A 27,583-nucleotide genomic window follows, 5' to 3' on the forward strand; every position below is an offset into this window, starting at 1 on the left:
TGTTGCAGATGACCCAGGCAGCTGCAGAGAAGCCTAGGTTCTAAGCAGGACATACTTCTTCCTACTGCCTTTTATAGACACATTCCTAGTGAAAATAAGTAAGTAGCTGCCCACTCTGCACCGTGGGCCAGAGGAGTTACGGAGAGGAGTCATCTGTGTTCAGTTATCAACATAGTGGTTATGTATTTGCTAAGTGCAAGAAGTGACATCATTGAAAATTACATGGGACCTGCTTCCTTTCATGGGATAAGTTTAGACACATCCCTGCTGGAAAGCGCTAAGGCTCTGCTCCGCCAGCCCAGCTGGAAACCCTTGTGTGCTCTAAGCCCACAGTCGCTCCCCCCACCCCCACCCCTGTTGCTTTTCTCTTCTTCCTGCAGGGATGGAGTAGAGGATGTTGACAGCCAGGGGGATGGGAGCAGCCAGCCAGACACCATCTCCATTGCCTCTAGGACCTCTCAGAACACAGTGGACAGTGACAAGGTAGGACAGTGCCCCAACCTTCCTTCCCCCAAGACTTCTTGTTGGCTTAACCACCCCTGGAGAGTTAACCCCTAGAGGAATTTCTCCCATGGTGGAGCCTGACCTCAGGAGCCAGTGGTCTCTTTGTGCCGGCCAAAGGGGAAGGAGCAGGGCTGGAGGAGGTATGTCACAGCATGGAGATCTTGTCTGAGGGGCAGAAGATTGAGGTGGCCAGCCAGACCTCTCACGTCATGAGAGTTTAGCAGAACTGGCGAGGGGGGAGAGTGAGTCTGGGTTTCCTCTCCTTCTGAGATGCCTCACCGGCGCTGCCTGGGCTGCCCTGCCTTCTGGGAGGCTGGAACTCAGGGAGCTGAGGCTGGGATAGTTTCCAGAGACCTAAATTTAGACCAAGATCAGTGATTTGGGAAATGGCCACAGAGATGCCGGTTGGAAGGGGCCTCCTATCCGAAGGGGCTCTGGTGGAAATGATGCCCTCCTCTGGCCAGAGTACTGGGGCTCAGTTCCTGAGGGGCAGAGGACCAGGAAGTGGTATTTGAAGCGGCGTGGAGGGATGTAGTTGTCTCAGGAGAAAACCTGGTCACTTGCTTGCGTACATTTGGGAGCAAGTAAGCAAAAGTTAGGAGCTCTGATGGGGAGCCAAAGAAAGGAGAATGTAGCAAAGACTCAGTGCATTTGCTCAAGCTAGCGGAGGAATTCAGCGGTCTGAATGTGCAGGAGGGACGGGGAAGGTTCTGTCTCTGACCCTACTCTCATTTGCTTACCTCAGGGTCGGAAGAGTTTGAGGTGATCGTTTTCTGGATACTAGGGATTTTATTAATAAAGGTTTGGGTTTACAAGGACCATTTGGCCCTAGTTTCTAGACCTAGTATTTTGGCCTTAGTCCTTCAGCCTCAGACAACAGGCTGTGTCCTCGCTTCATTTTAGTTTTCTAAGTTAGGGGCATTTTTAAAAGATAATCTGCATTCATTAGGATTTTTCCTAATTTTTTTCTTACTGGGAAAAAAAAAGAAGACTATGCCCCCCAAACCTCCTAAGATCATGTTGCTAAATCGTGCTCTAGACTAGTGAGCAAGGACTTGCAAGGTAATTCATTCTGTTTGACGTCCTGCCTTCAAGTTTCTAAGCCACTTTTGACTATCAGAGTGGATGGAAAATTGTTTTTTTTCTACTTGTAAAACATACAAAGAAAACTATTTCTGTACTTTCCTTTCTCCTCTGATCCGTTGTTTAGAACTATAACCCAGAGTATCCTATGAATGAAAGTGTTTATTTTTAAACAGTCAGTGGGTGGTAAGTGAAGTGCATGTTTCCCATGTTCAGACATAGCAGCCTATTAATCCATGGTCTGGGGGATGCCTCCCTTCCGGCTGCTGCTTTGTCTTCCCCGCGACCCTTAAACAGACACCTCTGCCAGAGACAGCTGTCTTAGGAAGCCCTGGCTCCGGCCTTTCCTTGTCCTCTGGCAAGGTGAGTGTGGTTAGAACAGAACGCCTCCAACAGCAGGCATTTCTTTGTTAATGAGGAACCCTGGTACTTACACATTACCCACAAGTAAGGAAACTGATGCCCAGAAAGACTGAGTGACTCGTCTAAGAAAATCCTAGTGGGGAGTGGAAAAGCAAGAACCAGAACCCAGGTCTCCCTGATTCACTGTCACGTTTTTTCCCTCGCTCTTATTAAAGTCAAAGCTTTGAGCTCCCAATGCTAAGATGAACTCAGCTGGCCAGACCTTCTGCACATTCCACAAAAACATCAGTCACATGTTCATGAAAAAGCACCCACCACATGCCGAGCTCTGTGCTGGATACTGTAGAGACATGTGGATGCTTTGTCGAGTGTGAATCCTTATATGTGTAATTTTCGTTTCATGTATGTCTCTATAGCCAGGCTCTTAAGCCCTGATGAGGGCCGGGGTTGTGTCTGTCTGTTTCATGGCTGTATCCTCAGCACATAACACACATGGACGCTCAGGAAGTACTTGGGGAATGAATGAACAGAGTGGGTAGAGAACTGCGGCATGAAGAGGAAGCTAAAACAGGTGGTCTGAAAGCAGCCATACATACAAATGTTGTATTTTTAAATATGCTAAAGAAGCCTAGAAGTTTCCTTACTTGCAAGCAGAAAGCTGCAGGTAATGTTCCCGGCCTGTTGGGAACATTAACCCTTAATTACCTTCTCAGCATGGGCAGCGGGTTGGGAGATGAAGAAAGATTCTGTGTTCTGACACAAAACCTGGAAAATTGCTTAGAAATAGTCAGATAAAGGGAGGGCCTGTCTGTGACCTTGCACTGCAGTTAGAATGTTCTTACTCTTCTGACACTGAGCAGTGAGATCAGGACAGCCAGGTGTTCCCTTGACCTGCCCTGTCCTTCATCAGAGAAACCATTTATTGGTATCTTTGAATTCATAGATGTTATCAACAAAGTTAAATTTCCCCCTATCTATACCCGAAGACCAGGAAACTGGTCTCCATTGGTTTCCAAGTGGTCAGGTGAACAGACTCTGAAGAAGAGGAAGAGCAAGTGGGTTGATTCAGGTAGGCTGAGCCTACCTGGGCAAACAGGGTGGCTGTGGGGAGAGGATGGGGCAGAGGCACCTCACAGGGATCAGGGTCATTTTATTGGTGAGTTTCTAGGAAAGGCCCCAGTCTTCCTCTTCTAATCCAGAGGAGTGAGAGTCATAGCACTGTGGGCTGGGTGGATGGTAAATGTAACCATTAAAGGGCCATGACAGACGACCTTGAGGAGCTGTGGGGCCCCAAGGCCCCTCTGCAATCCCCTTGTGTGTCCTCTGTGCGCTGGGGTGGGGTGGAAGGAGTTTGGACACACCTGGATTCAAATTCCAGCTCTGGCACTCACCCTCTGTGTCATATTGCCTGAGTTACTGCACCTTAATTCCCCAACCTGTAAAACAAATACCCGTCTCACTGAGTCCTTGGGAAGGTTAGGTAAAATATATTTAGTTGGCATCTCTTAGACATTCAGTAAAGGTTAACTTTCCATCCTTATTAGAGGGGAAGCAGAAATTTAGATACTGTGAATAGGAGTGCACAATTATTAAACAGAAGTTCTTGAGTAGAGTTCTGCCCTCTGAGTCCTTGGTCCATTAACTGTCAGTAGGTTTTTTTCTATATTAGACCTAAAGGGGTGGAACATCAGTTTACTTGTCTCTAATAGGGCAACTTTACTCCTCTTCCCATTTGCTAACCCTTAGAATCTAAGACGTAGCTATTTGTAGTTAGCATTGGCTCGTGGCTTATTTTATTATCCAATGGGTTATGGTCCATTACTGCCAGGTATTTCACTTTAATCCTCAGATTGTATCACCTTTGGCCAGTGGTAATCCCTAAGTCTTTAGATATTTGAAGACAATTGTCTTTTCTCTTAATCTTCTTTGTTTAGAAGTCCTCAGTTTCTCCAACTATTCCTTGTATTAATGTGTTTTCCGACCCTTCCATATCCTGGTTGCCTTCCTCTGGTTTACTCTAGTATGTAATGATCTGTGTAAAATGGGGCCTCCAGCATGGTATATTAAGTACATTAGGTGTGATCTAACTGATGCAAATTCATCTCCTTGTTCTAGAGCTACTATGCTTGCCCTCCTCCCTAAGAAGGTTCACCGTGTCTAGTAGGGTGTACAGTGCTGGCTCATAAAATCTCCTTGCCTGTTTTTGTGGACTGCCCTTAATTCAGCATGTGACTTAGTAACCTGAGTGTCAGACTACTTAATATCTATTAGATTTTCTCTTGCTTAGTTCCATCCATAATCCAGTATGTTTTGAATATAAATTATTCTGTCCAGTATGTCAGCTGCATTTCCCAGCATTATTGGCTAAACATACGTTTTGTGGCTTCATCCAAATTCTGGCTAAAAAGACAAGGTTGAGAACAGAAGACCAATGCCTGGCCCCTCCTCATTTCCCACCCAGGTTTTGACACTTGGAACCCTCCTTGTCTGACTCTTCTTTCTAGGAAAGGGAACTCCCCCACTTTTCTCTATAACAGAGAAGCTGGGATTGCTTGTGGTAAATCCTCCCTTGATGAGGAACCAATCTAATATTATTAATTCTGCATTAAACGCTGACAAAGCCAACACAGGTGCCTCAGTAAATGGCACGAATAAGCTTTCCCCAAAGTTGCTTTTGCTCATCTCTCAAATGGGTCTGCCTAATTAGGTTCTACCTTGCCCCTGTCCCATGTAAAAGTGTCATCTCTCTGAAGGCAAATGGATGTGAGCTTACTTTGTTCTGTAGAGATCTGGGTCTGAGCCCCTTCCTATTCTGTCCAGAACATGCTCACACTACTCTGGGCCTTCCACCGTAAAGTCTCTTTTGCTTATACACGTATTAAGTGATGGAGCTTTGCAACCACACTTCAAAGACATCCAGAATTATAGAATTGTAGTCAAGCAAGGCTGGGTTATGAGGTGGCAGTGAAGAAGTGTCTTGTAGTTGAACACGATGGACGTCTGCTGAATAATTACCAGCTAATGGTGCAGAAGCGGCCATCTGGGCAGTGACGTCCCTGTGCATGTATAACATTTGCCATTTAGACTAGGCATGCTGGAGACATTCAATAAATGCTTATCGAATTGAACATTACAAACACCTCCTAGTAGGGATGCTCTTCATCCAAAATACACTATGACTTTCTAGACATGTCCAGACTGGCTGGAGACAGGGAAATTGAGTTGTGAGTGCTATAGTCCCTGCAAAAATTACAAGGGAAAGAACACTGCTGGAACATCCCGGGACTGAGTGTGATTTTAAGGAGGGATTTCAAAAGCAAGCAAATGTGATCTAAGGTACAAGGTGGGCTGATAATGACAGTGTGCTGAAGGGGGACGGGAGATGCCTGGAGAAGCCTGGAGATTCCAGGATTTAACTCAGAAGTTTTTAAACTCTCGACTGTCAAATCGATATAATGGGTCATGACCAAAATTTTGTTTTACCATGTGGGAAGAAACGCTCTAAAGTCAAAGGATTCCTACAAGGTCACTCACTGCAGTACCGTGATGCCTCTAACAAGGGGCGGGGCAGCCTGGCTGCAGAAGCTTTCTGGGAATAGACTTCTCAAGAGCCTCACCTGGTTTGTCAGAACCTGGTAATCCTGACACATGCGCTCTGGGAGCACAAAGCAGGCCACTAGGTGCAAGGGCTGTAGTCCAAGAGGGTCCAGCCCATGCTTTGGGGAGGTCTCAACCCCTGAGTTGGCCTATGCCATCTCTCTTCGTACATGCTCTGTGTTGAGGGCCCACTTACTCCACAGCAGGTGTTGCTCTCCATGCTGAGAGTACAGCAACGGATGAAACAAGGCCCTGCCATCCTTTGGCGTGTTGTCTTATAGGGAGGAAAGGTAAATAACCAGAAAGAGAAAGGATGGCATCCCTAGTCTTCTGCTAATAGCATCAGAGATAAAAAGCTTCTAGGTTTTTCTTGTAAGAAAAAGTGGGCTAATGCTGCAATTGGAAGAACTCAAATTAAATGTAAGAAATTAGTTTCCTTGTAAAGATTAGTGTTGATCGGGGGACAGATGACGGAGGGGAAAAAATAGAATCTCTTCATTTAAATGGGCTCATAAATAGAGGAACCCTCCAGAGAATAAGGATGGATATAGAGCTTCTTGGGAGGAAGGAGGGCAAATTGGGTCCCATTCCCTAGAAGCAGAGTCTGAGACCATGATTCCTATTAAGGGTGTGCTTTCAGGAAAAGGGGCAAGAAACAGGGGCCAGTGCAGAAGGAGCTAAAGCAAATGTGCATGTGGTTTCAGCTGGAGTCTAGCTCAGTCTGATCCCTCCTGGACCTGGAGTGTGAATTGCACCCAGAGTTTGCCCCACCTTCGGGCAAGGGGCCTGGCCTTTTGTGATAGCTGTGAGCTGTTAGCAGCCAACATGCACAAGAGCTGGGACATGGGAACCGCAGCAGGAAAGGGGATCTGAGTGGGCTGCAAAGGCGTCTACTGCACAGAGGAAGGGGATGGGTTTGGGGACCAGGCATGGATTCAGTCCCTGGTTATTCACCAGCTGCAGGACCTTGAGTGGGTCATTTAATCATTTCATGCCTCAGTCTCCAAGTCTGTACAGTGAAGGCAATGGTTTCAGCTTCCTGGGATTTTGAAGGACTAGCCAAGATCCTGTGTGAGAGAGGGTGTGAAGCAGAGGAGACATGCGGTGGGTAGGTCGCTGTCCGGGTGACTATAGACGACTGGCGTGAGAGAAAATAGACAGCGTGCTCCGTGGAGTTTTAAGGGCCTACAGATCACTGGCTTTCGCCACTAAGGAGAAAAACCAAACATCTAGAAATGTGGAGACTCAACAGTGTTAGGACTAATAAAAATCCTGTCAGTTCACACGATGTAATATTTTTCACTTAACTAATTAAAAACCATCAAGATGATACAACACACCAGCAGGATATAACTAGTTATAAAGAGAAAAGTGCATTTTGAGCCGTATCCCCAGATATTTTGTGTGTGTATAATGTACACAGTTTCATCATATATTTGGGTGAATGACCTCTATTTTGTTGCTACTATTTTAGTTATATTAGATTAAATAAAATTATAAAAGAAGACAGGCTTTTTTAACTCCCATATCTGTGTTAATATAGAAGAAGGTATAAATAACCCCAAACAATAGCTAATAGATATATTATAAAATATATTACAACATATGATTTGGTATTTGAGAGAACACAGAGAGACCACTGGTATGTTTTCTGGTTGGAGAAAACCCAGAGTTTTTGTTTTGTTTGTTTGGTTGGTTGGTTTTGTTTTGAATTTACCTTCAGATATATCCAAATAAGACAGTGTAATACAAATCTACTAAAAATGTATCCAAAAGAATTTAATGGACAACTCAGCACATACGTAAGGAAGTACTTGACCTTAAAACTATATGTATGAGATAATAAAAAAATAAAGTTATTGATCATCATTTAAAAAAAAAAATCAAGGTGGGCCCCCCAAGGTTGAATCTTCAGAATGAGATTGTGACAGCGTGTGACATTTAGCCGTGGGGCCTGAGCAGGTGACCCATCTGCTGGAGATCCAGCCTATTAAATGCACTGTGTTAAAAGCTAGAAAAAGAAAACGTGATGCGTCTGCAGGAGAGAGTCCTCAGCACTTCTGTTACTCTGCCCTTTATCTCAGGGCCCTAAAATGTTTCTTAGTGGGAGAGGTTTATGTTGCCTCCCATCTAGGAACAAAGCACTTTCTAATCCTCAAATAAATACCTTTGAAGAATATATAATTGTACTCCTTGTTCCCGGGGTTTGGAGTGGATATATCTGAAACCTAAACTTGGACTTCACAAACTGTAATCTTGAGTCTCGGTCGTACCCCACGCCTAACAGTACAGTGGGTTGGAGTTGCTGTATGAATCCCAGGTAGAGGCATTCTGATTTTCTCAAGAACTTGGTAGTCACTCCAAAGTAGGAAAAATGCCATCTCCGCTTTAAAGTTTTAAACCCAAATTATGATTTTTGTTTGTTTGTTTGTTTTAGTTTTCTGAATAATCCAAGTTCAGGACTAGGTTTGAAAATAACTTTTTTTCCTGGTGTGGTCCCTTTGTTACTTTGATCCGTGGTGGGCGGGAGAGGTGGCAGCAGGGAGCAACAAAAAGCAGAGGATTCCCGGGTCCTCCTCTCTGTGGCTGCTCTGTCACCTCCCAGAAGCCCAAACCCATCCTCTCCTGAGCAACATTCAACGCAGGACAAATGTGCTGGCTTTTCAGAACGAGTCTTTAAAGTGCAAGGAGTTGGGGTCACCTGTTTTCCTCTAAATGAAAAGTTGCTCAAATAAATGACTGGCTTCCAGCATCACACACAGCCCAACAGCGTGAAAGACACAACTGAGGTTCGCGGGGCAAAATCTCTCATGACAGCATTATTTTACTTAATATTTGACTTACACTTAAGAGCTTGAAAACCTCCCTGGAGAGGCCCACCTTTAACGTTACCAATCAACTGAAAAAGCAAATAAGCTTCATAACACACAGCAGCCGATGGACAGTTTGCTGCACACAGGCGGATCACAGGAAACCTCAGAGCACCGCGCCGCACAAATCTCTTGGTTTCTAGTGGCGTCATTGTGCAAGTATATGTTCCAGAAATAAGGAAATTGCAAAAGGTGATTTGCCAGTAGATTAGATCTCTGTGTGATAGCTGCAGGGGTGGCCAGAGGCCAGATCTGACTTGGGCTAAGTTTGGAATTTGGAAGCATGGAAGCTCAGGGAAGAATGCAACCTGAGAGGTCCTCTAGCTCTCTGTCTCCATCCTGTTTAAAGGGAACAAAGTGACTTGCTCAGAGTCACAAAGCCAGTTCATGGCAGACCTCAGACTCAAACCCAAGTCACTCTCCTGCCTGTTCAATGGGATTAAGAACATAGTACTTTTGCGGTAACCCTGATAGTTCAGCTTCCAGAACTTTGTAGCAAAAAGCAAACACAATTGTTACTGGCTTCTTCTCCAGCTGCCTCTACACCAATCCGCCCCAGCCCCAGCAAATCCACGGCAAAGTAAATTACAAAGAGGTTCTGTAGGCCAGTCCAGCGTCTCTGGGGCTGGCATGTGGCAAACGGGAAAGATACCTTCCAAGTATTAATGCCTGTCACAGAGTCTTTGATAGCAAGTACTTGTGACTCATATAGTGGCCTTGGTGGGAGTGTGATTCTGCCCTAGAAGAGTCTTCAGACCTCTCAAGGCAAATTCCCGGTCAGGCTCTGAGAGCTGGCAAGAGGCACTGCGGCAAGGCAGCCCAGCACAAATCTGAATTCTGTTTCTAAAAATTTTGGTGGAAGGAGAAAGCAAATGTGAGATCAAGCCAAGATGTGAAAGTGGATTAGCTGGCGACAGTCCAAGGCAAACAAGACCCAAGTGAGTACACTGCCGGCCGGACACACTGGGGAGGAGGGGCCCGAAAAGGGGAGAAGGCACGTCCGGGGAGGGGGGCGGGGGCCAGCTTGGAGGCCACGGGCAGAGAGAGAAGTAGCAGCTCTCAGGGCAAGGGTTTTACTGGAGTATTCTGCACAGACTTCTTGGCATATCACTTATCCTACTTACGCTTGTTTCCTTCTGTGTGAGTTAAAAAGGTCTTTTAGCGCAGAACAAAATGACTGAATCTACCTTCTTAAAGCTACTGGTAAGAAGGAAACACGTTGTGGGAAATACCGTCCTTAAAAAATTGTGCTCCTGGATGACTAAGAGTGACACCAGGAGTTTTGAAATCTGGAGCAAGCTCTTCTTGTGGGTGCGAAAATTAACTCTTCTAGAAATTTCAAGCAGAAGTGTTGCTAGAAATGACCGTCTAGAGCCAAAGCACTGAGATGAGCGTGGATGGGGCGGGTGAAGGTGGCTTTGCAGTGGCGGCTCTGCTTTAGCTGAGCTGCCTTCCCCCATGCGTGCTGTGCTGTCAAACATGACATGTTTTCCGTGGCCATAACACAGGAGTCTTGAGAAAAGCCTGTTTGATAGACAAGTGGATAAATAGTATCCTGTTTCTTTATCTTGACCTTAGATTGAAAATGCTTGTTTGGGTTTTACCTGCCTGGAGGCTTAGCTTCACTTCCTCCCTGCGGATGGCTACTGGCAACCTGTCTGCCATGACTAGTGGGATGTGGTGGACACTGGATGGGGATGGGGAGATCTAAGCATTTGAGGCATTGGGGTGAGATGGTGTGATCCTAGTGCCAGAGAGCAGGGTCTTGTCAAGGAAACCATGTTTGCCTGTCCTCCGTGGTGGCCTTCCACTAGGAACCACAGTGAAGATGGGACTTTGGCTCAGGGTCTCTGCCCGGGTGCCAAGTAGCAAATGCCCACCAAGGGGAGCAGCCTGCCTCTGCCCGGATAGCTCTTCCTGTTGAGAGAAAACTGCTGGAAGATGCAGACCTGTGCAGACTGACCCATTCCAGGTGTCTACTCCCTAGTTTCAACCAGACCCTTCCCTCTGCTAATCAGTCTTTCCATTCTTCTGCCGCCATGTTCCACACGGGTCTGGCTCTGGTTATGTTGGAGTAGTCACTGCTTTGTTTCAGAGCTGATAGTCAAGTTTCCAGCTTCCCCATATGTAAGGGCTTAGAGTTGAGTCTTCCAAGTTCAGAATGTTTATCTACTGTCATTATTATTATTATTAATGCTCTAACTGGTTCTGTTTAAAATTGCTGATTGCAGAGACATGTATACATGGATTAGAAGTTCAGGAGAGCTGTTCCTCTAATCTGCATGGCCCCTGCTGATGCTGGCTGTGAGATGCTTACTGAATGCTCCCATAAGCATTGCTCTCTGCATCATACGCAAGGGCTTAGACTCCTCTCTGAACTTCATGATGTACTGAAGGGAAAAAAAAAAAAAAAAGAAAAACAGGTTCTGTATTTTTCCATCTGTCTCCTGTCTCCTGCTAGCTGGTGTCCTTTCAGCTGCAGGAATGGGCTTTAAAAAGTTTCACTTACTCTTTGCTGTTACTCACTTACACATGGATGACAGTCTGACTTAGTGAGCACTAGAGGATATTAAAAATTCATTACCTTTTCTTTGCCTCATGATTTTTTAAAAATTTTTTGTTATTTTTTGGCCACACTGCACAGCATGTGGGATCTTAGTTCCCCGACCAGGGATTGAACCTGCACCCCCTGTATCGTAAGTGCGGAGTCAACCACTGGATCGCCAGGGAAGTCCTCTTCTCCTCGTGATTTTAATGTATGCTATCTTTTTATCTCATTGATTAATTTATCAAGCATTTATTGAGCTCCTACTATCCAGCAGGTGCTATTCTAAACACAAAGGATAAGACAGTGAACAAAACAGACAAAGCACCTTGGTGGCCTGCTTAGACCTTTCTCTTTTGTGCTGATATGAACCTAAATATGCTCGATTTTGAGGTATTTGGAATGCCTTGCAACTTACTTCTATTTTTTTGTATGTCTCTGTGACTGACACCATTGCAGCTTTTATCTTAAAAGAATTTAGCAATTTGTTTAAAAAGATTACTTGGGAGTTCTTGAAAGTAGTCCCCCAATTTTTAATTTCCTGAATTAAAACCAGAAATCAAACCAGAATGTTAGATTTCCCACCACTATCATCTTTGAGCTGTAGTTGCAGTCAGCAGGTTCCTGATTAGGGAAGGTTACCTTCATGGCAGGTAGACATTCAGATGAGGAGAAAAGATCAGGAAGTATTCACATAGCTCCCAAATATTAAAATTACTTCTATCTCATATAACAGGAGTACCAAAGGAAAATTGTCCTTTTAATAAGTTATTTTTAAACTGTTATGATGATGATGATGAAGAAGAAGGATGTGAGAGGATGAGGAGTGGGGAATAGTTTGTTAAATGGAGTTATTTCAAATTTTAGAATCTGAAATTTGTAATACAGCGTCTAACTTATCTGATGTCCCTACCCCACTTCACCCCACAACCTCTCAGAACAAGAACAGTCACAATTTTTATGCCTCTCTACATACGGGCTATGAAGAACCTTTATTGTACTTGTGAAAATTTTATTGAAAACTCCCCAAAGAGAAAGGTTTTTAGGATATGTTCTCTACCATTAGATTTAAGACAGTACTTCTAACAGGGACATAGACCAAACCACTAGATCGGTTATGTTATTTAGAGAGCAAATAAGTAGGCACTACCATTAACACCTGGTCAAGAAGAAAAATCTGTTAACAGAGAAGAATGAAATTAGCTAGAGGCAAAAATGGAAAATTATTACAAATATTTTGGTACACTGAATTCATTCTTTTATTCAACAGAATTTTATTGAATGTCCACTGGTGACCAGATACCATGGAGATTCAGGATATAAAAGAACAACCTCTGTCCTTGTCCCGGAGTTTTCTGAGTTCATACCCCCCAGGGGTCTTAATATGTGATGCCAAATAGGGTGGCTATATAGGTGTTACTTGTATTTAAGGAAGGAGAGTTGTACTTAGCACTTCCTTTATGCCAGTTGCTGAGCGAGGCATCAGAGAAACTAGGAAGAGGAATGTTAGGTGAGATACATACTTGCCACACATATACTACATTTTGTAACAGAAGTATACCCACTTTGAACAACAAACAGCCTGGGAGCCAGGGAAGGCTTTTTATACCAGAAGTGAAATTTGAGCTTGACCTTGAAGTTCATCTTCCTTCTATTTCTCCTCCTTGGTATCAATTTTGATCCCAGAATAATTATTCTAATCATGGACAGTCTGTAAAAGAGCAATGCTACTGATACATCCGTATCAAAAGAAGTATTTTGTTTTGATGTGGAATTAGGCTTTTTTTTTAATGGCCTGTTAGCTCTGATGGGAACTATTCAAAAGTCCCCTTAGGATTTTTACCAAAACTTTCTTATTGTTCCTCATAATAATATAATTAAACCTGTTTTTCCTTAAGCATAGGCACTGAAGATCTTTTAAAAGAACTTTTGAAGCAATAATACATAAACATGATTTAAAATGTGGGTATTTTTCTAGAGATATAATTTTAAAATATAAAAGCTCATACTTATTCTTTTTAAAAAATGTTTAAATAAGTAATAGCATATGATAAGTCCTGTTTTATACTTTTTTCCTTGTAACAAATCTGGGCAATTTCATAGCAGGACATGTAGAGCTGCATCGTTCTTTTTGGTGGCTACACAGTATTCCACACTTAGAGTACCGTAATTTATCTAACTAGTCTTCTATTGATGGGTGTATGGGATGTTTCTAATCTTTTACCAGTACAGACAGGTCTGTAATTCTTGTACAGATACAGTTTCTCACACTTGTCGGTCATGAGTATATTAACAGGATAGCTTCCTAGAAGTAGAATATGCATTTTAAAATGTTGATAGACATTGTTAGATCACCCCCTACAGAAGCTGGACCAATCTATACTCTCTCCAGCTGAGTATGAGTGTCAGTTTTCCCAGTCTTGCAATCTAGTATATCTTCAATATTTTTTATCTTTTCCAATCTGGTATCAGATACGTTAAAATAATCCTTATTCATTATTTCTCTTGTATATATTTTATTTAGCTGATAATATTGCAACTATATTACTTTCTGAAATATATTTGAAATGTGCAGTATTTAACTTATACTGTTACCTAATGAGAGTTATGGGCTTGTCTGGTCAATTAGCTGCTATTTATACTCTTATTCCTATGGATGAAGTGCATTCCTAATCAGAAACATCTGGTTTACATTAACCCTTTTAAAAAATTTATTAATGTAAAATATATATGCTGAAAATGCATCAAAAAGTACTAAACATGTGAATGGATAATTATAAAGTGAACATATATGTAATAACCATGCAGTTCATGAAAGCAGGACATTGCCAGCTTTCCAGAAGCCCCTTGTGTGCCCCTCCCTGGTCACAACCCTGTCTTCTTCCCTAGAGGTGACCATTCTCCTGACATTCATAATACTGTCCTTACTTTTCTTTATTATTTTGCCTCCTATGTATGTGTCCCTAAACAATATAGTTTCAATGTAGCTGTTTTTAAATTTATATGGCTAGGTCGTACTGTGTGTGTCTCTTCTCTGACTCAACCCTCATTTTTATGGAATTCATCCATGCTGATGTGTGTAGTTTTTCATTCATTTTCACTGTTGTATGGTATACCATTGTATGAATACACCACAATTTATCCATTCTGCACATGGGATGTTTGGGGCTGCTGTGAACAGTACTGCTATGAATATTCTTATATGTATCCTTGTATACATGTACTTGAGTTTCTCTAGGGTGTAAAGGTAGGAGTGAAATTTCTAGGTGGAAAAAAAAAGGAAATTGCTAGGTAATAGAAGATATATATATATATGTCTTCAACTAAACTAGATGGTATAATCTATTTTTCAAAACGCGGATACCAGATTTCCACTCCTACCAGCATCTGTGAGATTTTTCTGTTGCACTACATCCTTGCGTATACTTGATATGCCGGACTTCAGAATTGTTGTGGATCTGATGGGTATGTAGTAATATCTGCTTATGGTTTTAATTTGCGTTGCCCTAATTACTAATGAGGTTGAAGCCTTTCCGTATCTTCTTGGGCCTTTGGATTTTCTCCTTTACATCCTTGTTCAAGCCTTTGCCTAGTTGTGAGTTGTCTGGGTTTTTCTTATGCATTTTTAGGATTTCTTTATATATTCCAGATATTAGTCCTTTGTTGATTATACACATTGTAAGTATCTGCTGTCACTCTGTGGCTAGTCTTTTCACTCTCTTTATTGTGTCTTGAAAAACATCTAATTTGACATTTTGAAGGCAGTACGTTTGTAAGTTAAAGACTTATATGATGGGACATAATGAGACATTTCTTACATTAGTCCTTTAAAATAACAGTTTATTATTTGTTTCTCCACATAATAGTGTACCACCATGGAAACTTTATATATAATGTAGGTTTCTGTCAATCCCTAAGTTTACCCCTGTTTTCTTTCTTTTGTTAAATATTTATTTATTTATTTATTTATTTGGTTACACCGGGTCTTAGTTGCAGCAGGTGGGCTCCTTATTTGCAGCTCGTGGGCTCCTCAGTTGTGGCATGCGAACTTCTTAGTTGTGGCATGCATGTGGGATCTAGTTCCCTGACCAGGGATCAAACCCAGGACCCCTCCATTGGAAGCAGGGAGTCTTAACCACTGCACCACCAGGGAAGTCCCTATCCCTGTTTTAATAAAAGAATAAGAACTAGTTGACTTTTTTAAAGGTATCTGTTGCATTTTACTCTATATATTATGTGACAGGTAATACAGTTAAAGCGATGCAATGTATTAGAAAAAAAGATAAGTCCATTGGGTTTGGAACTCAGTTGTCTGACAGACAGATCCAAGACCCAGGAAGGAAATCTTTACATAGCAAAACTAAGCATCTATGCTCACAGGAAAGCCTCTCGAATCCTAATTTTATATGTAATGCTTACCATCTCTGTCGTCTAGTTACTTAGCCCCTAAGAAAATTAGAAGAGGAGAAAGTTACTTTTATATAGACACACTAATAGCCACGAAGGCTGAGCTGTTGACAGCAAGAGAGGAAGCAGAAAAGCTATGAAAGCAAAAGCTGAAGGAGGAAATAAAACTCCAGCAGTTGGGTTCTATTTAGTGAAGGTACCAAGAGTGCTATTATGACCTGGCATGTCTTACAACATCCTTTGTATTTTGTACTACACCATAACTATTACTCATGTGGGTTTGTGTAATTGTCAACAGATGGGGAAATTATGTTCAGTGTACTTTGCTTTTTAAGAAGTCAGAGATGTAAAGATATTCATAAAAAGATTTAAAATGGGGAGAAAAAGGTGGTGTTGCTGTTTACCTTTAGTCATCCAGAACACTTGATTATCCTGACAGACACAGTTCCCACGGGTTTTGGAGAGCTGAGGTGACATTGACTATGATTTACGTTAGTGGAAAGATTTGTAAAGGTGAAACTCAGCTTTTCTCAGTCCTAGTGATTGACTCCAAAACACTGATTCTGCACTCCTTTGGCATTCTTTGAGGGTCTGTATAAATCCACTCTAGTCCAAGCCACTGTCCTATCACACATGACCTATGAAAGAAGCCTCCTAATTGGTCCTCAGACATTCACTCTTACTTTCCTCTAATCTTTTCTTCACTCTGAGACCAATGTGATCTTTTGAAAATGCAAGCTCTTCGCATCTATGGCTTCAAGCCCTTTGAGAAGGTCCTTTTGCCCTTAGGGTGAATACCAAAGTCCTCAACATGACCTACGAGGGCATTGTCTGGACCTCAGCCCTCTTCTCCTCGCTGCAGCCACTCTTCCTCTTGTTTCCTGCCTCCCAACGTTCCTGGCCTTCCTTGAATGTGTTAGGTTTCTTTGCCGTCTCAGGGCCTTTTTCCTCTGCCTGGAAAATCCTTTCTCCTTTTGCTCTCTGGTGTCTGCCATGATCTGACCCAACCACTCATTTCAGCCTTGTTTCCCACTCCTTTTGCTCTCTCTTCTTTCAGATCTCAGCCCTTCCTGACCCTCTGACTAACTCCCCTCCCCAAGTCATATCTCTCACTGCATTCTGTATTGTTATTTCTTGGAACTTGTCACCATTATTTACTATATAAGCATTTGTTTGGTTACACAGTTGCCTCCAACACCAGATGTTAAGTCCATGAGGGCGGAGACATATCTGTTTTATACCCCCACTGCATCACCAAATCTAACAAAATACTGATTCACAGGAGGGACTCAGTTAATATTTGTTAAGTCAATAAATGAAGACCCAATAAACACAAGGTAATGTGTTGGGCATTGTGGGTAAGAAAGAGAACTAGAAATGGGAAACAAATATTATTAAGAAACTCAAACTTACCTAGTTTGAGAAGATTAGAGAAGGTTCAGCATTAAACTTTACTAAGTGGGTAGAGTTTATCCAGGCAGCATTGCTATTGGGAGTGGGGAGGAAAGTCATCCTAAATGGATCAAACAGCAAGAGCAGGGACAGGGAGAAAGGAAAATAGAGGATAAGTTTGGGGCATGCAGAGTAAATATGCCTGATGAAGTGCGGAGTTTGTGAGGTGAGCTGTCGGAAACAAGGCTGAAATTGTTGGTTGGGTCAGATCATGGCAGACTCTGGATACCATTGAAAGGAATTTAGATTTTATTGAGTATTATCCAAGAAACACTGAGAGGTTCTTTTTTTGTTTGTTTTTTGAGCATGATAGTTACAGAATTACTCTTACCTTCTCCTTGATGTGTAACTGTCCTTTTATGCTCTCATTCTTTCTCTTAGACTCACAGAGAGTCTAAAGTTAAACTACCCACAGGCTCTGAATCTCATGCTTTGTACCCACCTCCATCCAGTACATCCATTCAACACCTCTTCTTTCCCTCTTATTGTCAAGCATCTCCTTTCTCTCTGCCATCTCACACCTCTTTGTTACTTCGTGCTCCCTGCGCTGGAACTTCTCCTGATTCTTCTTTCTACAGATCCTTCCCCACCTTCAACAGTAGTTTTTGTTGCTTCCATACTGATGTCCAGGACAAAAATTCCAACATGATATCTCTGAAGAGACGTTACTCCTGACGGCAGTTCCATATTCATTGTCTGTTCACGCAGCACATTTTTTGTGCACCTACTATGTGTCAGGCACTGTTGCAGGCTGGAGATGCAGCAGTGACACCAAACAGGCCAGTCCCCAACCTTACGAACACTCAGTTCTACTGGAGAACCAGGAAACCAACAAGCAAATATAAGACCAGATGGTGACATAATGAACACGGTCACTGTAGGTCTTTCCAGTTTGATGTCGGCTTCCCTCAGTCTCAGCGTCAGACAATTTTATTTTTCTTTCAAATCAGCAACTTGGTTTGACTTCCCTGTTTGAGGTAGAAGCAGGATTTTCCAGATACCCAGGTTTGTATCTGTGGATCCATTTTGGGGCATATCCCCTGATAGCCAGCCAGTCTGTTGCCCAGTCCTGAGGATGATTCCCTCAAAATGTCTGTCACATCACCCTGGTCAGGCCTCGGTCACCCTTTGCTTAAATTCTTTAAGTAGCCTCCTAAATGTCCCCCACTGCTTTCTGGGATTTTGCCCCTGCATTTTATCTTTTCTACTGACACCTAATTCATCTTCCTAAAACATCTCTTTCAATATCTCACTTACCTGTTAAAAGACGTCAGTAGCACATTTATTTAGAATAAAGTACAGGCCCACCTGCAAAGTCATTTGTATAGTTTTCCTTCCTATGCATGCTCCTTTAGAGACCCTTACCTTTTATAGACACTATAATGCACTTGTATTAGATGGAATCATATGAAACTGCCATTTTCATGGATCCAACATGGTTGATTGAATATTGGCAATTTATATGTTGCAACCTAATTGCACTTCCCAAACAACTGGTTGCCTGTATGTCTTTCTCCCATGTTACATTGTGAGTTTTTTGACGATCATGTCTTGATCTTAATGTTGCTTCTATCTTTACTGTCTGCTACGGCATCTGGTACAAAGTAAACAATGGCAATCGAGTGCCCCCACTCATGTTGTGATCTCCTGCTGCTTCCATTTCCTATAATGCCCACCGACTTCACCTAATCACATCCTACCCACCCCTCACTGCCAGCCTGGCTCATGCCTCCTTCATGGAAATGCCCACTACTCCACCTTCATCTCCTGCCACCACCTCTGAGCCAGCAGTACTGCTGCCTACTCCCTGCCAAAATCGAATATCGTTCTTTAACCTCCAAAGCATATATGTTTTCCTTTGTGTTTTCCGTATTACTTAGCATGAAGTTGCACTCTTAACAGTGAGTTGAAAGATGTCTGTTTCTAGCCCTCCCTTTCCACTCTGGGACCCGCTACCGTATTTCCAGCTGTCTGTGGTATAACTGCTCTTGGATGACTCACTGCAGTCCACTCAACAGAACTGAAACTAAAGTCATATGCCATCTCCTGGGTCTGCTCCTGGCCTACATCCGCATCCACAGCTTGGTCTCGAAGCCATCTCGGCTCTCCTTCATTCTCTATCCTCCTCCTGAAATAACATTCCACTGGATCATCACAGTGATTGCACTCCTTAGCCTGGCTTCAGATTTTTATATAATATATAAAGTCTATCTCTGGGAGCTTCAAGAGGAGAAACATGTCTCCCAAACCACAGCAACGTTCTCTAGGACCTAGAGCATCCTGATAAACAGGCCACTTCCTCCTGGTCTTGCGCCTTCCCTGGGGGCCTCTCCTCTAACATGTTTTCCGGTAGATATGTGTGATTATCTTCACCAAAATATAATGATCTTTCACATCATAGTTGCCTTTGTTAGTATATGTCTCAGATATACTGCATCACTGTGTCTCCAAAGTTATCTCTCTGTCCTGATAGATATGTTTCTGACCTCAGGAAGAATGTTGCTGGAACACATTTTCTTCATTATTAGAATGATCTCTGGAGTCCCTTTCATCAGCACGTTGTGAGAAACCATCTCCTTCCAGTCTGCTGTTGTTTCCCAGGGGTTAGTTTTTGTCTCAGCAGCTGAGTCCCGAGACCCACAAAGACAAAAGCTCACGTGTGATACCTTGTGTTATCGGCGATGCACTGAGATAGGGCTGGGCATTCACAGAGAGGGCTCAGAAGAGACTTGTTTGAATATGTTTTATGTGTATAGCTTCTGTTTGTGTGTATTTATGAACTTTTGTGCGTCTCTGGATGTGTTTCCCATATTGCTCTCTAAGAAGGATTCATCTGCGTGGTCTGGGAGGCAGGGATAGCTTGGATATGTTCCTCAGCCATCAGGCCCGTGACATTACAAACCAACAAGCCAGGTGCTCCAAAGGCTCATGGCCGCAGCTGGCACAGGTGAAGAGCCTACCTGAGCTGCAGCCTGGGGCTTTCTTTCCCACCTGCTTGGGGTCTTCCTTTTCCCTCTAAATATGAAAGACTAATTTTTCTGTTAAACATTAAAAGGAATGTGGATGTGTATACATGTGTGTGTATTTGTGCTCCTGTATGCATATATACATTATTCGTGTATACATATATGTATGCATGTATGTATAGATGAAGGAAATACACCAACAAGTAAACAGTGGCTTTCTAGATGGTGGCTTTTTCCAAATTCTCTATGATAAGTCAAATTATTTTTATTAGTAGCAACAACAACAACAAAAACCTAATAGATGATATTTTTAAGGATAGGACACAATTATTAGATGATTGCTGAGATCAACCCTCTATGTCAACCAAGGACAAAGAGACAAGCAGGGGCCTAGTAGGGAACAGAGGGATGGACTTCACCTTAGCATCTCCAGATGAGAGAAAGTGACCAGACGGTGAATTTGGGTTGACTTGCAGGGTGGGCCAAGGTTACTGAAGGTTGTGAGCTGAGGAACTGGCAACTTTGTTTGGTTGTGAAGGTCAGGAGCCTTGGACAGTGGAAGGAAAGAGAAGGAAAATTTGGGGGTTGGGGTGGGGGTGGATAGGGAGTTCATCAGGGTTTCCCCCCAAACTCAGCTGTTTTGAAAAGTATGGAAAAGGTGAGGAAAAGCTCGAAATATACTTTCAAGTTCATGAAGAGATTTTATGAAGAGATACATGCAGTGGGAGAGAGAAAAGGCAGACACGTTTCCAGTTTGGTTTAAATCCCCTGTGACTCCAGATGGAGGGGTTTCCTGAGTGATCAGCGTGGGGACACTGGGACCTGGGGGAGGAGGGATGGGTCACCCCTGCACGGGCGGCAGGGTTCCTAACAGCAGGTTCATCATTAGGTCAACACACAGCTCCCCCACCCCTCCCCTCCCTCATCTCCCACTGTCTAAGGACACAGGGAAATTTATGATTAGAATTCTTGGTAAAAAGACAGTTTCTAACCTTTCTGAACTTGGAACAAAAAAATTGCATGAAACAAACATTGTCAAGGATGTTTCTCCCACCCCGCCTAGTCTCGTGGTTCTCTCCAAGAGCGGAAGGAGAAATGGAAAGATAAAAACAGGGACGGTGACTCTTCCTTGCTGTGGCTCACTTCTTTCCTCTGGGGCGGTGTTCTGGAAGTGGGGACCCCCTGGCCTCAGAGCCAGGAGGGGACATAGCAGAGCCTGGCTCTGCACCACCTCCAAGGCCTCCCTGCTCTTCACCAAGCTGCTCAACCAACTGTTCCTTACCAGTCACCTCCTTACCGAATTCCCCGTGAGGAGCCCTGGGCTCCGGAGGAGCAGCACACATGCATGTCTAAAAGCCAAAAATAGAGTAGGAAACAGGAAAGAACAAAGAAAGCCACAAAAATCAGTTTTGAAAAAGAGCTAAACTGAAAACATACTCCATGACGTTTATGTCTTTTCTCTCTGCACAATTCAACATTTGTACTTGTCTGCATCTCAGTTTTTCATTCTGATGAAGGAACATTTTCCAGTCTGGGCCCTAGTTTGAAATCTGAGGTGGAGAAAGGCTCTTTTAAACCAGTTAATGTGGGATTTGCAGTTCCCTGTGTGTCACGGAGGAGTACAAACAAAGCAGTGACGTCCCCACCAAGGACCCCGCCCACCTACTGAAAAGCATACAGTCCGTTCCCTTAGAGCCCCTGCTGAAATCGGGCAGGTGGAGAAAAGCACGAAGTCTGCTGCTGTAAGGAAGCGTCCAGAGCATACACGACTGACAGTAGCAGTTGTCTCTCTTCCTGAACTCCTACTATGAGCCTGGCGTTTTATGTATAATCTCTCGCTCCATCCTCACAATTCTTCAAGGTAAGTATCGTTATCCTCATTTTGCAGATGAGGAAGAATGTAGAAGTTAAATAATTGCCCAAGGTCACACATCCAGAAAGTGGCAGAGCTGAGATTTGAACCCAGGTCTTTCTCACATCCACTGTGTACGCTGCCTTCTGCTGGCCAAGTTCATGCACGAAAACAGTTGGGTGATTCAGGCAGAAACACACAAAGCAACATTTTGGCCCAAATGCTGTAAGTCTTACTGTTTCTCCCTCCTGACCAACTGAATGAAATGCACCTGAATTAAAAAACCAAGAACAAGGGGAAGAAAAGAATAAAAAAACCAAGAACATACCATGTTCTGTGTATTACATGTGCTAACTGCTCAGTGGCTGCTGTGTCTAGTGGAGCATGGCACGAGTCAGGAATTTAGAGGAGGCTGTTTATTATGTCTTGGCCACGGGACTAGTGATTCAAGCACACACCTGCCTCAGTGGCTTCCAAATCCATCAGACAGAAGCATCTAGAATATGTAGTCAACTGAAGATGCATTTAGAAATATATTGCAAAATAGCCACCTCAGATTCTTTGTGGAACAAGAAAGGATGGAAATCTATAATATAACAAATATGTTCCCCGTTTATGGCAATCTTTAGACCATTGGATGTCCAGTGATGTCTCTTGTGCACCCAGGGACTGTAGAAAACATCTCATCATAACTCAGAAAACTCGTTTTATGAGTGTCTAATATTAGAATGAGACCTACAGTATATTAAATAAATAAGTAATCTGTTCCTATGAAAGGGTCTGCACCTAAATTGAGGGAGCTGGGAGAAATCTCAATGTAGGTGCCCCCCGCCCCCAAAAAAATAGAATTCTAGGGAGGTCTGGTTAATAAAAGCTGCTGTCCTATTAAAATGGGTCTCACTGATTCTTGCTCCTCATGGAAAATGCCCAAGTGCTTCTGGACAATGTATGCTGGCAGATGTGAAAATGCAGTTGAAATGCTGCAAAACTCAGGTTTTCCAACCATGGAGTTGCTGGTACATAGAAAAGGCCTCTGCCTTAAGGATCTTAAACCAGGTGACCCTTAGAATTACCGAGGAATCATTTCAAAAAACGCATCCCAGGCTCCTCACTGGCCTGTTGAATCAGAATGCCAAAGGTAGAGGGTGGTTGGATGTGGGATATCTGTGAATTCCAAGCAGAGAGTTATTTTCTAAATAATAGAGGCCATTAGCAATTCAAAGAAATTTAATGGCCTTGTTTTTCTTTTTTTCTTTTTAACCACACTTCCACTTAAACTCTTCCCACTAGTCTTTGCCCTAGGCCAGATGTTTAGAAAACCATCTCAGTGAGATCATGAATGGCCGTCATGTTTAAAGAGCTATGCATTGGTGTTAACTACTCTTTTAAGGTATCAACTGGGCCATATAAAACAATGGCTTCCTATGTAAATGCGTATGTATTTTCTCAGAGTTTTGGAGAACAAGTGTTCAGTTTGCTTACATGCCTTCATTTCTTATATGTCTCACATATCAAACCATCATCAGAGAGATTTGCAGGTACACAGGGACCATCACAACTTGAGGTTTAAAAGGGGATAAAAGTTTTTGTGCAGAATCTAATGAATACACATGATGAGGTGACCCAAACCACTTCTAGTTAGGTCCCCAAGGATAACATGGATCCTCCAAATGTGTGAAGGATGCTTTCTAAGACCTTTGGAATCCACAAAGATTACACACGTACAAATATCATTTAACAGACGGATTCTCCTTTACAAAAGGCAACCTAGCACAGTGGTTAGGACAGCTTTGGAGTCAAACCAACCTCAGTTCAGATCTCAGCCCCTCCACTGTCAGTTGTATGATCCTGGGCAGGACCTCAGTGCTTCAATCTGCAAAATGGGGGTAATGGTATTACCCACCCCATAAGGTTGTGGTGCAAGTTATGTGAAATGATGCGTGCCAAACACTCAGCACTTCTCCTGGCACATGGTAAACACGCAATAAATATTAACCATTAATAATAGTGATAATAAAAATGACACAAATAAATTAGCTATTAATAATGATGACACTAAAAATATTTTTTAAAACTGTTCTCCCTCTTCAGAATTTTAACCATTGCATAAAGAGCAAAATGTGAAATTCAGCGCTTGTAAGACTTAAATTCTGCCACTAAAATAAGTTCTACAGATGAAATAGCATATCTATAAACTGGTACTGACAGTGAATTATGATGTGGGGGACTAGCTAATCAGGACAGCTGATGCTGCCTCCCCCCCAGTCCATAAATGTAACATTATGCAAAGGAAAATATGATTTAAAATTTTTGAGTCCCTTTTACCCTGGAAAAGGTGAGCCCAGTACTTTGCCCTTTCACAAATGCATGCGTACTGCCCCTGGCTTTCTTCAGAATCTCATCGACCTCCTGAATCCTTAGCACCTGCTACCTTCCCCACAGCTCAGGGTGACTGCCATTTGAACTTGATGCTGAAGTGTTTTCTCTCCCTTAATGAACAGTTTTTGCCTGGCTGGAGGTCTTACTAAGAGAGTCTCATACTGTTTTTCTCGTTTTTATAAGGCAGCCTTTGATACCATGAACTGAGCCACAGTCAAATGGAAGGTCATACTCTTTAATTCATCTTGAATTTTTCTCTTGGCTAAGAGCCATAGCTTTTTAAAATATGTCACTTTTCCAATAAGCACTAGAAGTTGGTTCTCTTTGAGGGGCCATTGTTCTTAAAGAAACGATGATTCCATTGCCTCCAATGGCCCAGTAGAGATGGTGGAACCAACACTGGGATATGGGGTCTCTGGCATGGCTCCCTCACTCAGTAATCCATTCCCTCAGCTGGCCTTGCAGCCTGCACTAACGCGTGCCTTAGGAAAAGTCCAGACTACCACGTCATGGACCCTGGAAACACTTGAAATCAGGAATGTTAAGTCAGTTGCTACTAAAAATCTGCTGCATAAATGGGTAAACTTTTCTCAGTTTCTTTCCCCCAACTGAATGTCATGGTAAGACTTGGTAGGGCATAGAGACCCTAAAAGAGTTGAAACAAGAAAACAAAACAAAACAAAAAGGGTATGAAGTAAACACTAACGATCACTGCCACTGGACCTCATATGTTTCTTTAAATTGGGGTATAGTTGTTTTATAATGTTGTGTTAATTTCTACTGTACAGCAAAGTGGAGTTCCCTGTGCTAAACAGCAGGTTCTCCTTAGTTATCTATTTTATGCATATTAGTGTATATATGTCAGTCCCAATCTCCCAATTCATCCCAGCCCCCCTTCCCTCCTTGGTGCACTGGACCTCGTATTTAATGCATCCCTAGTTATATTATTCCTGGCTTTCCTCCTCCTCATCTGTCTGGGAAATTGGAAAGCCACAGCCAGAGTGCTCTACAGGGAACTAATGCGAGGAACAGTATACAGATTTGAACGTTGACAGTGTTTCATAGTTAAAAATGTCCAGTGAGTGATCCTCTTCTGGATCCTGGACCCGGTTGGCTTCTTCTGAACCTTCAGACCGAGCACTGTCCTACACTGCACTCTGCTTCCTCCATTTCCTCTAAAATTACGACTGTGTGTTTGCCAGGTTGCACTCTGTGCATTGGGTTGCTAGAAATACATTAGGTCGCACTGACGGTTTCACTCTGTTTTCTATAAAAGGCTACAGGAATCTCATGGAAATTTTTGCAAAGTTATATGCAAATCACAGAGCCCCGGCCCTTTTCTTAACAGGATGGCAACCTTGCTCCTCGGTGGTACCTGGGACCTGGAGATCCTTTCTCCACTTACGTTTAGCACGCAGCTCACCGGGTTAGCCGTGCCGCCGTTGGGACCTCCCACCTGGACTCCCATCACCCACCTCTCTTGAGACTGCTCTGGCAGGGCTGGGGTGGGGTGCAGCCTTTGCTCAGAGGGCCACATGTTCCAGGCAAAATCTGCCCCCCTGGGCCATGGGCTCACCCCTCGGGGCCCCTTGCTTCTTTCTCTACTGGGTGCAATTCGAGGTTGCCGAGCTTCTCTCCAAAGTCTAAAATGGTGGGACAGTAGGGACCTGTGAGAGGCCCCATGGCCCGACACACCGCCCACCCCAGCTCCCAATCTGAACACCAGGCACCCCCGGGCCTTCGCTGCCCTAGAGGTCTGCCATGTGAGTGGGCAGGTTCATCAGAGGGACGTATTTGTCCCTGGAGTTCTTCTCCAGTTGAATGTTTCTATTGTCAGTGGCCCCAATCTGGAAAAACCCGTCATTCTAATCCAGCCTGCCTCCCCCGTATCATGAGAAGGAGGGACGAGGAAGGAGGGACAGTTTACGGTTATGGTTTATGGAAGATGAGGGAACTCCAGCCTTTCCCAGACACTGGCAGGAACCACTTCTCCCAACAAGTATTCTGTCTGCTTCAGCCTACCCAGGTTCTGTCACGATTTTCTAGCTCTTCCCTCACCTCACTCACTCCTGAGGTGTCTGGTTCAAAGATCACCCTCCCAGCCTTCCTTGGCTACCAAATTGTCCTGTTAGGGGATGGGTGGGAAGTGGGAGAAGAAATAAGTGAACCAGACTGGCCACGTGTTGATAATTGTTGAGACTAGATGATGGGTACATGGGTATTTATTATATCATTCTCTCCCTTTTGTATATGTTTGCAGTTTTTCGTAATAAAAAGTTTAAAAATTTAAAAAAAGTCCTCCAACTTTCAAAACACTCAAGAGAGAGCCCCTACCCCCAACACAGTTTCATGGAAACCCCACACCAAGGCAACAGGCAAAGATGACTCCATTACGTATATATATGTATATATATATATTCATTTTCTAATTTTTTTAAGGCCCACTGCTTTATTTTCAATAGACTAAACCTTATTTCTAAGAGGTCCCAAAGTTGCACTTACTTCCCTCAACTGGGTTATGGGGGAGGGCTTGGGTAAAGGGTTCCTTAAAATCCTGAAAGTTTACACTTCCATGTATCTCACAATCTTATTGTGAGGATGGGACTTGTTCAGTGTTCTGAACTTTGCAAAGGAAACGTGCTCTCAATTCAAAGTGTCATTCTCTGGAATTGCACCTGGCTCAGGAAAGGACTGTCTTTGTACTTGAATTTAAATCTAATGGAGAACCTTAACACGGGCATTTGCATGACTAAGAATTGCTGCTGTCTTTTTTCCATATGTCACTTTCTTGAATGTGTTCTAATAAAATGATTCTAAAGCAGGCTGTTGATATACAGTGATTTATAAATACTTTCTGTTGAGTGCTGAGGCCCTTAATTTTATACCAAGACTTCACCCCATCCCACTTTCTGGAAAGATCTGTTTGTTGGGGACAGATGCAATGAGTGTACGTCTGGCCTAGTTGCGGCACCACTGCAATTGCAGTCACTAATGAGAATCACGTCAACCACAGCGATTTTGTCTTCTGGTTGCCTAGCAGCAGAATTTGTTTTCCAGAATAAAGATGGCCATACGAAGTAGATGAGTGTGATGGGGGAAAGTGGAGGGGGCAGGGCAGGAACAGGAGGATAATTCCCTCGGCCAGAGAAAGGGCAAGGCAGAAGGAGAGACAAAGGCAGCCAAAAAGAGAGGTCAAGTTCTAGTTCGTTCTGTTCAGTGATAAGAGTCAGCATGTTCAAGTGATTACCGGTTGTTAAACTTTATTTACAAAGTTGCACCTTTTGATATCAAGTTAGAGCAAGCAACAAATTTCAAAATCTCAGCAAACTAGAAGCAAATAAAAATATGTATTTCCAAAGGTAGATATTTTGAGAAGCACTTTTGATTCCAGTCTTTATCCCCCTTCAGCCAGACTGGCCAGGGCACTCTCATGAGCCAGTAACCAACTTGGGCCAGTTCTTTGGGACAGGAGGCTTTGTTAGAAACCTTGTAAGGGGCAGAGAAGGCAGGACCAGACAAGGAGCCTTCCGTATACTGAGCACCCTTCTCACACCAGATGCTGGGA

At 43.2% G+C, this 27,583-nt stretch overlaps 1 protein-coding gene across 7 annotated transcripts in view; it reads left to right on the forward strand.

Moving 5' to 3' along the window:
• Positions 1–27,583, forward strand: part of KALRN (kalirin RhoGEF kinase) — a 637,474-nt gene that overhangs the window by 433,187 nt on the left and 176,704 nt on the right. For 4 of the 7 annotated variants that reach the window (XM_027106834.1, XM_027106844.1, XM_027106853.1 and 1 more), the window contains exons 33-34: positions 381–483; positions 25,367–26,840. In XM_027106834.1, coding sequence (XP_026962635.1) covers positions 381–483; positions 25,367–25,429 — 166 coding nt within the window. In that variant the 3' untranslated portion in view covers positions 25,430–26,840. Of the gene's footprint in view, positions 1–380; positions 484–25,366; positions 26,841–27,583 lie in introns of those variants that run through there. The other 3 variants (XM_027106809.1, XM_027106826.1, XM_027106818.1) reach the window with 1 other exon arrangement.

The sequence above is a fragment of the Aethalodelphis obliquidens genome, unplaced genomic scaffold, assembly GCF_003676395.1.
Source record: "Aethalodelphis obliquidens isolate GAN/ISIS:26980383/991018 unplaced genomic scaffold, ASM367639v1 scaffold1, whole genome shotgun sequence".
Taxonomy (NCBI): domain Eukaryota; kingdom Metazoa; phylum Chordata; class Mammalia; order Artiodactyla; family Delphinidae; genus Aethalodelphis; species Aethalodelphis obliquidens.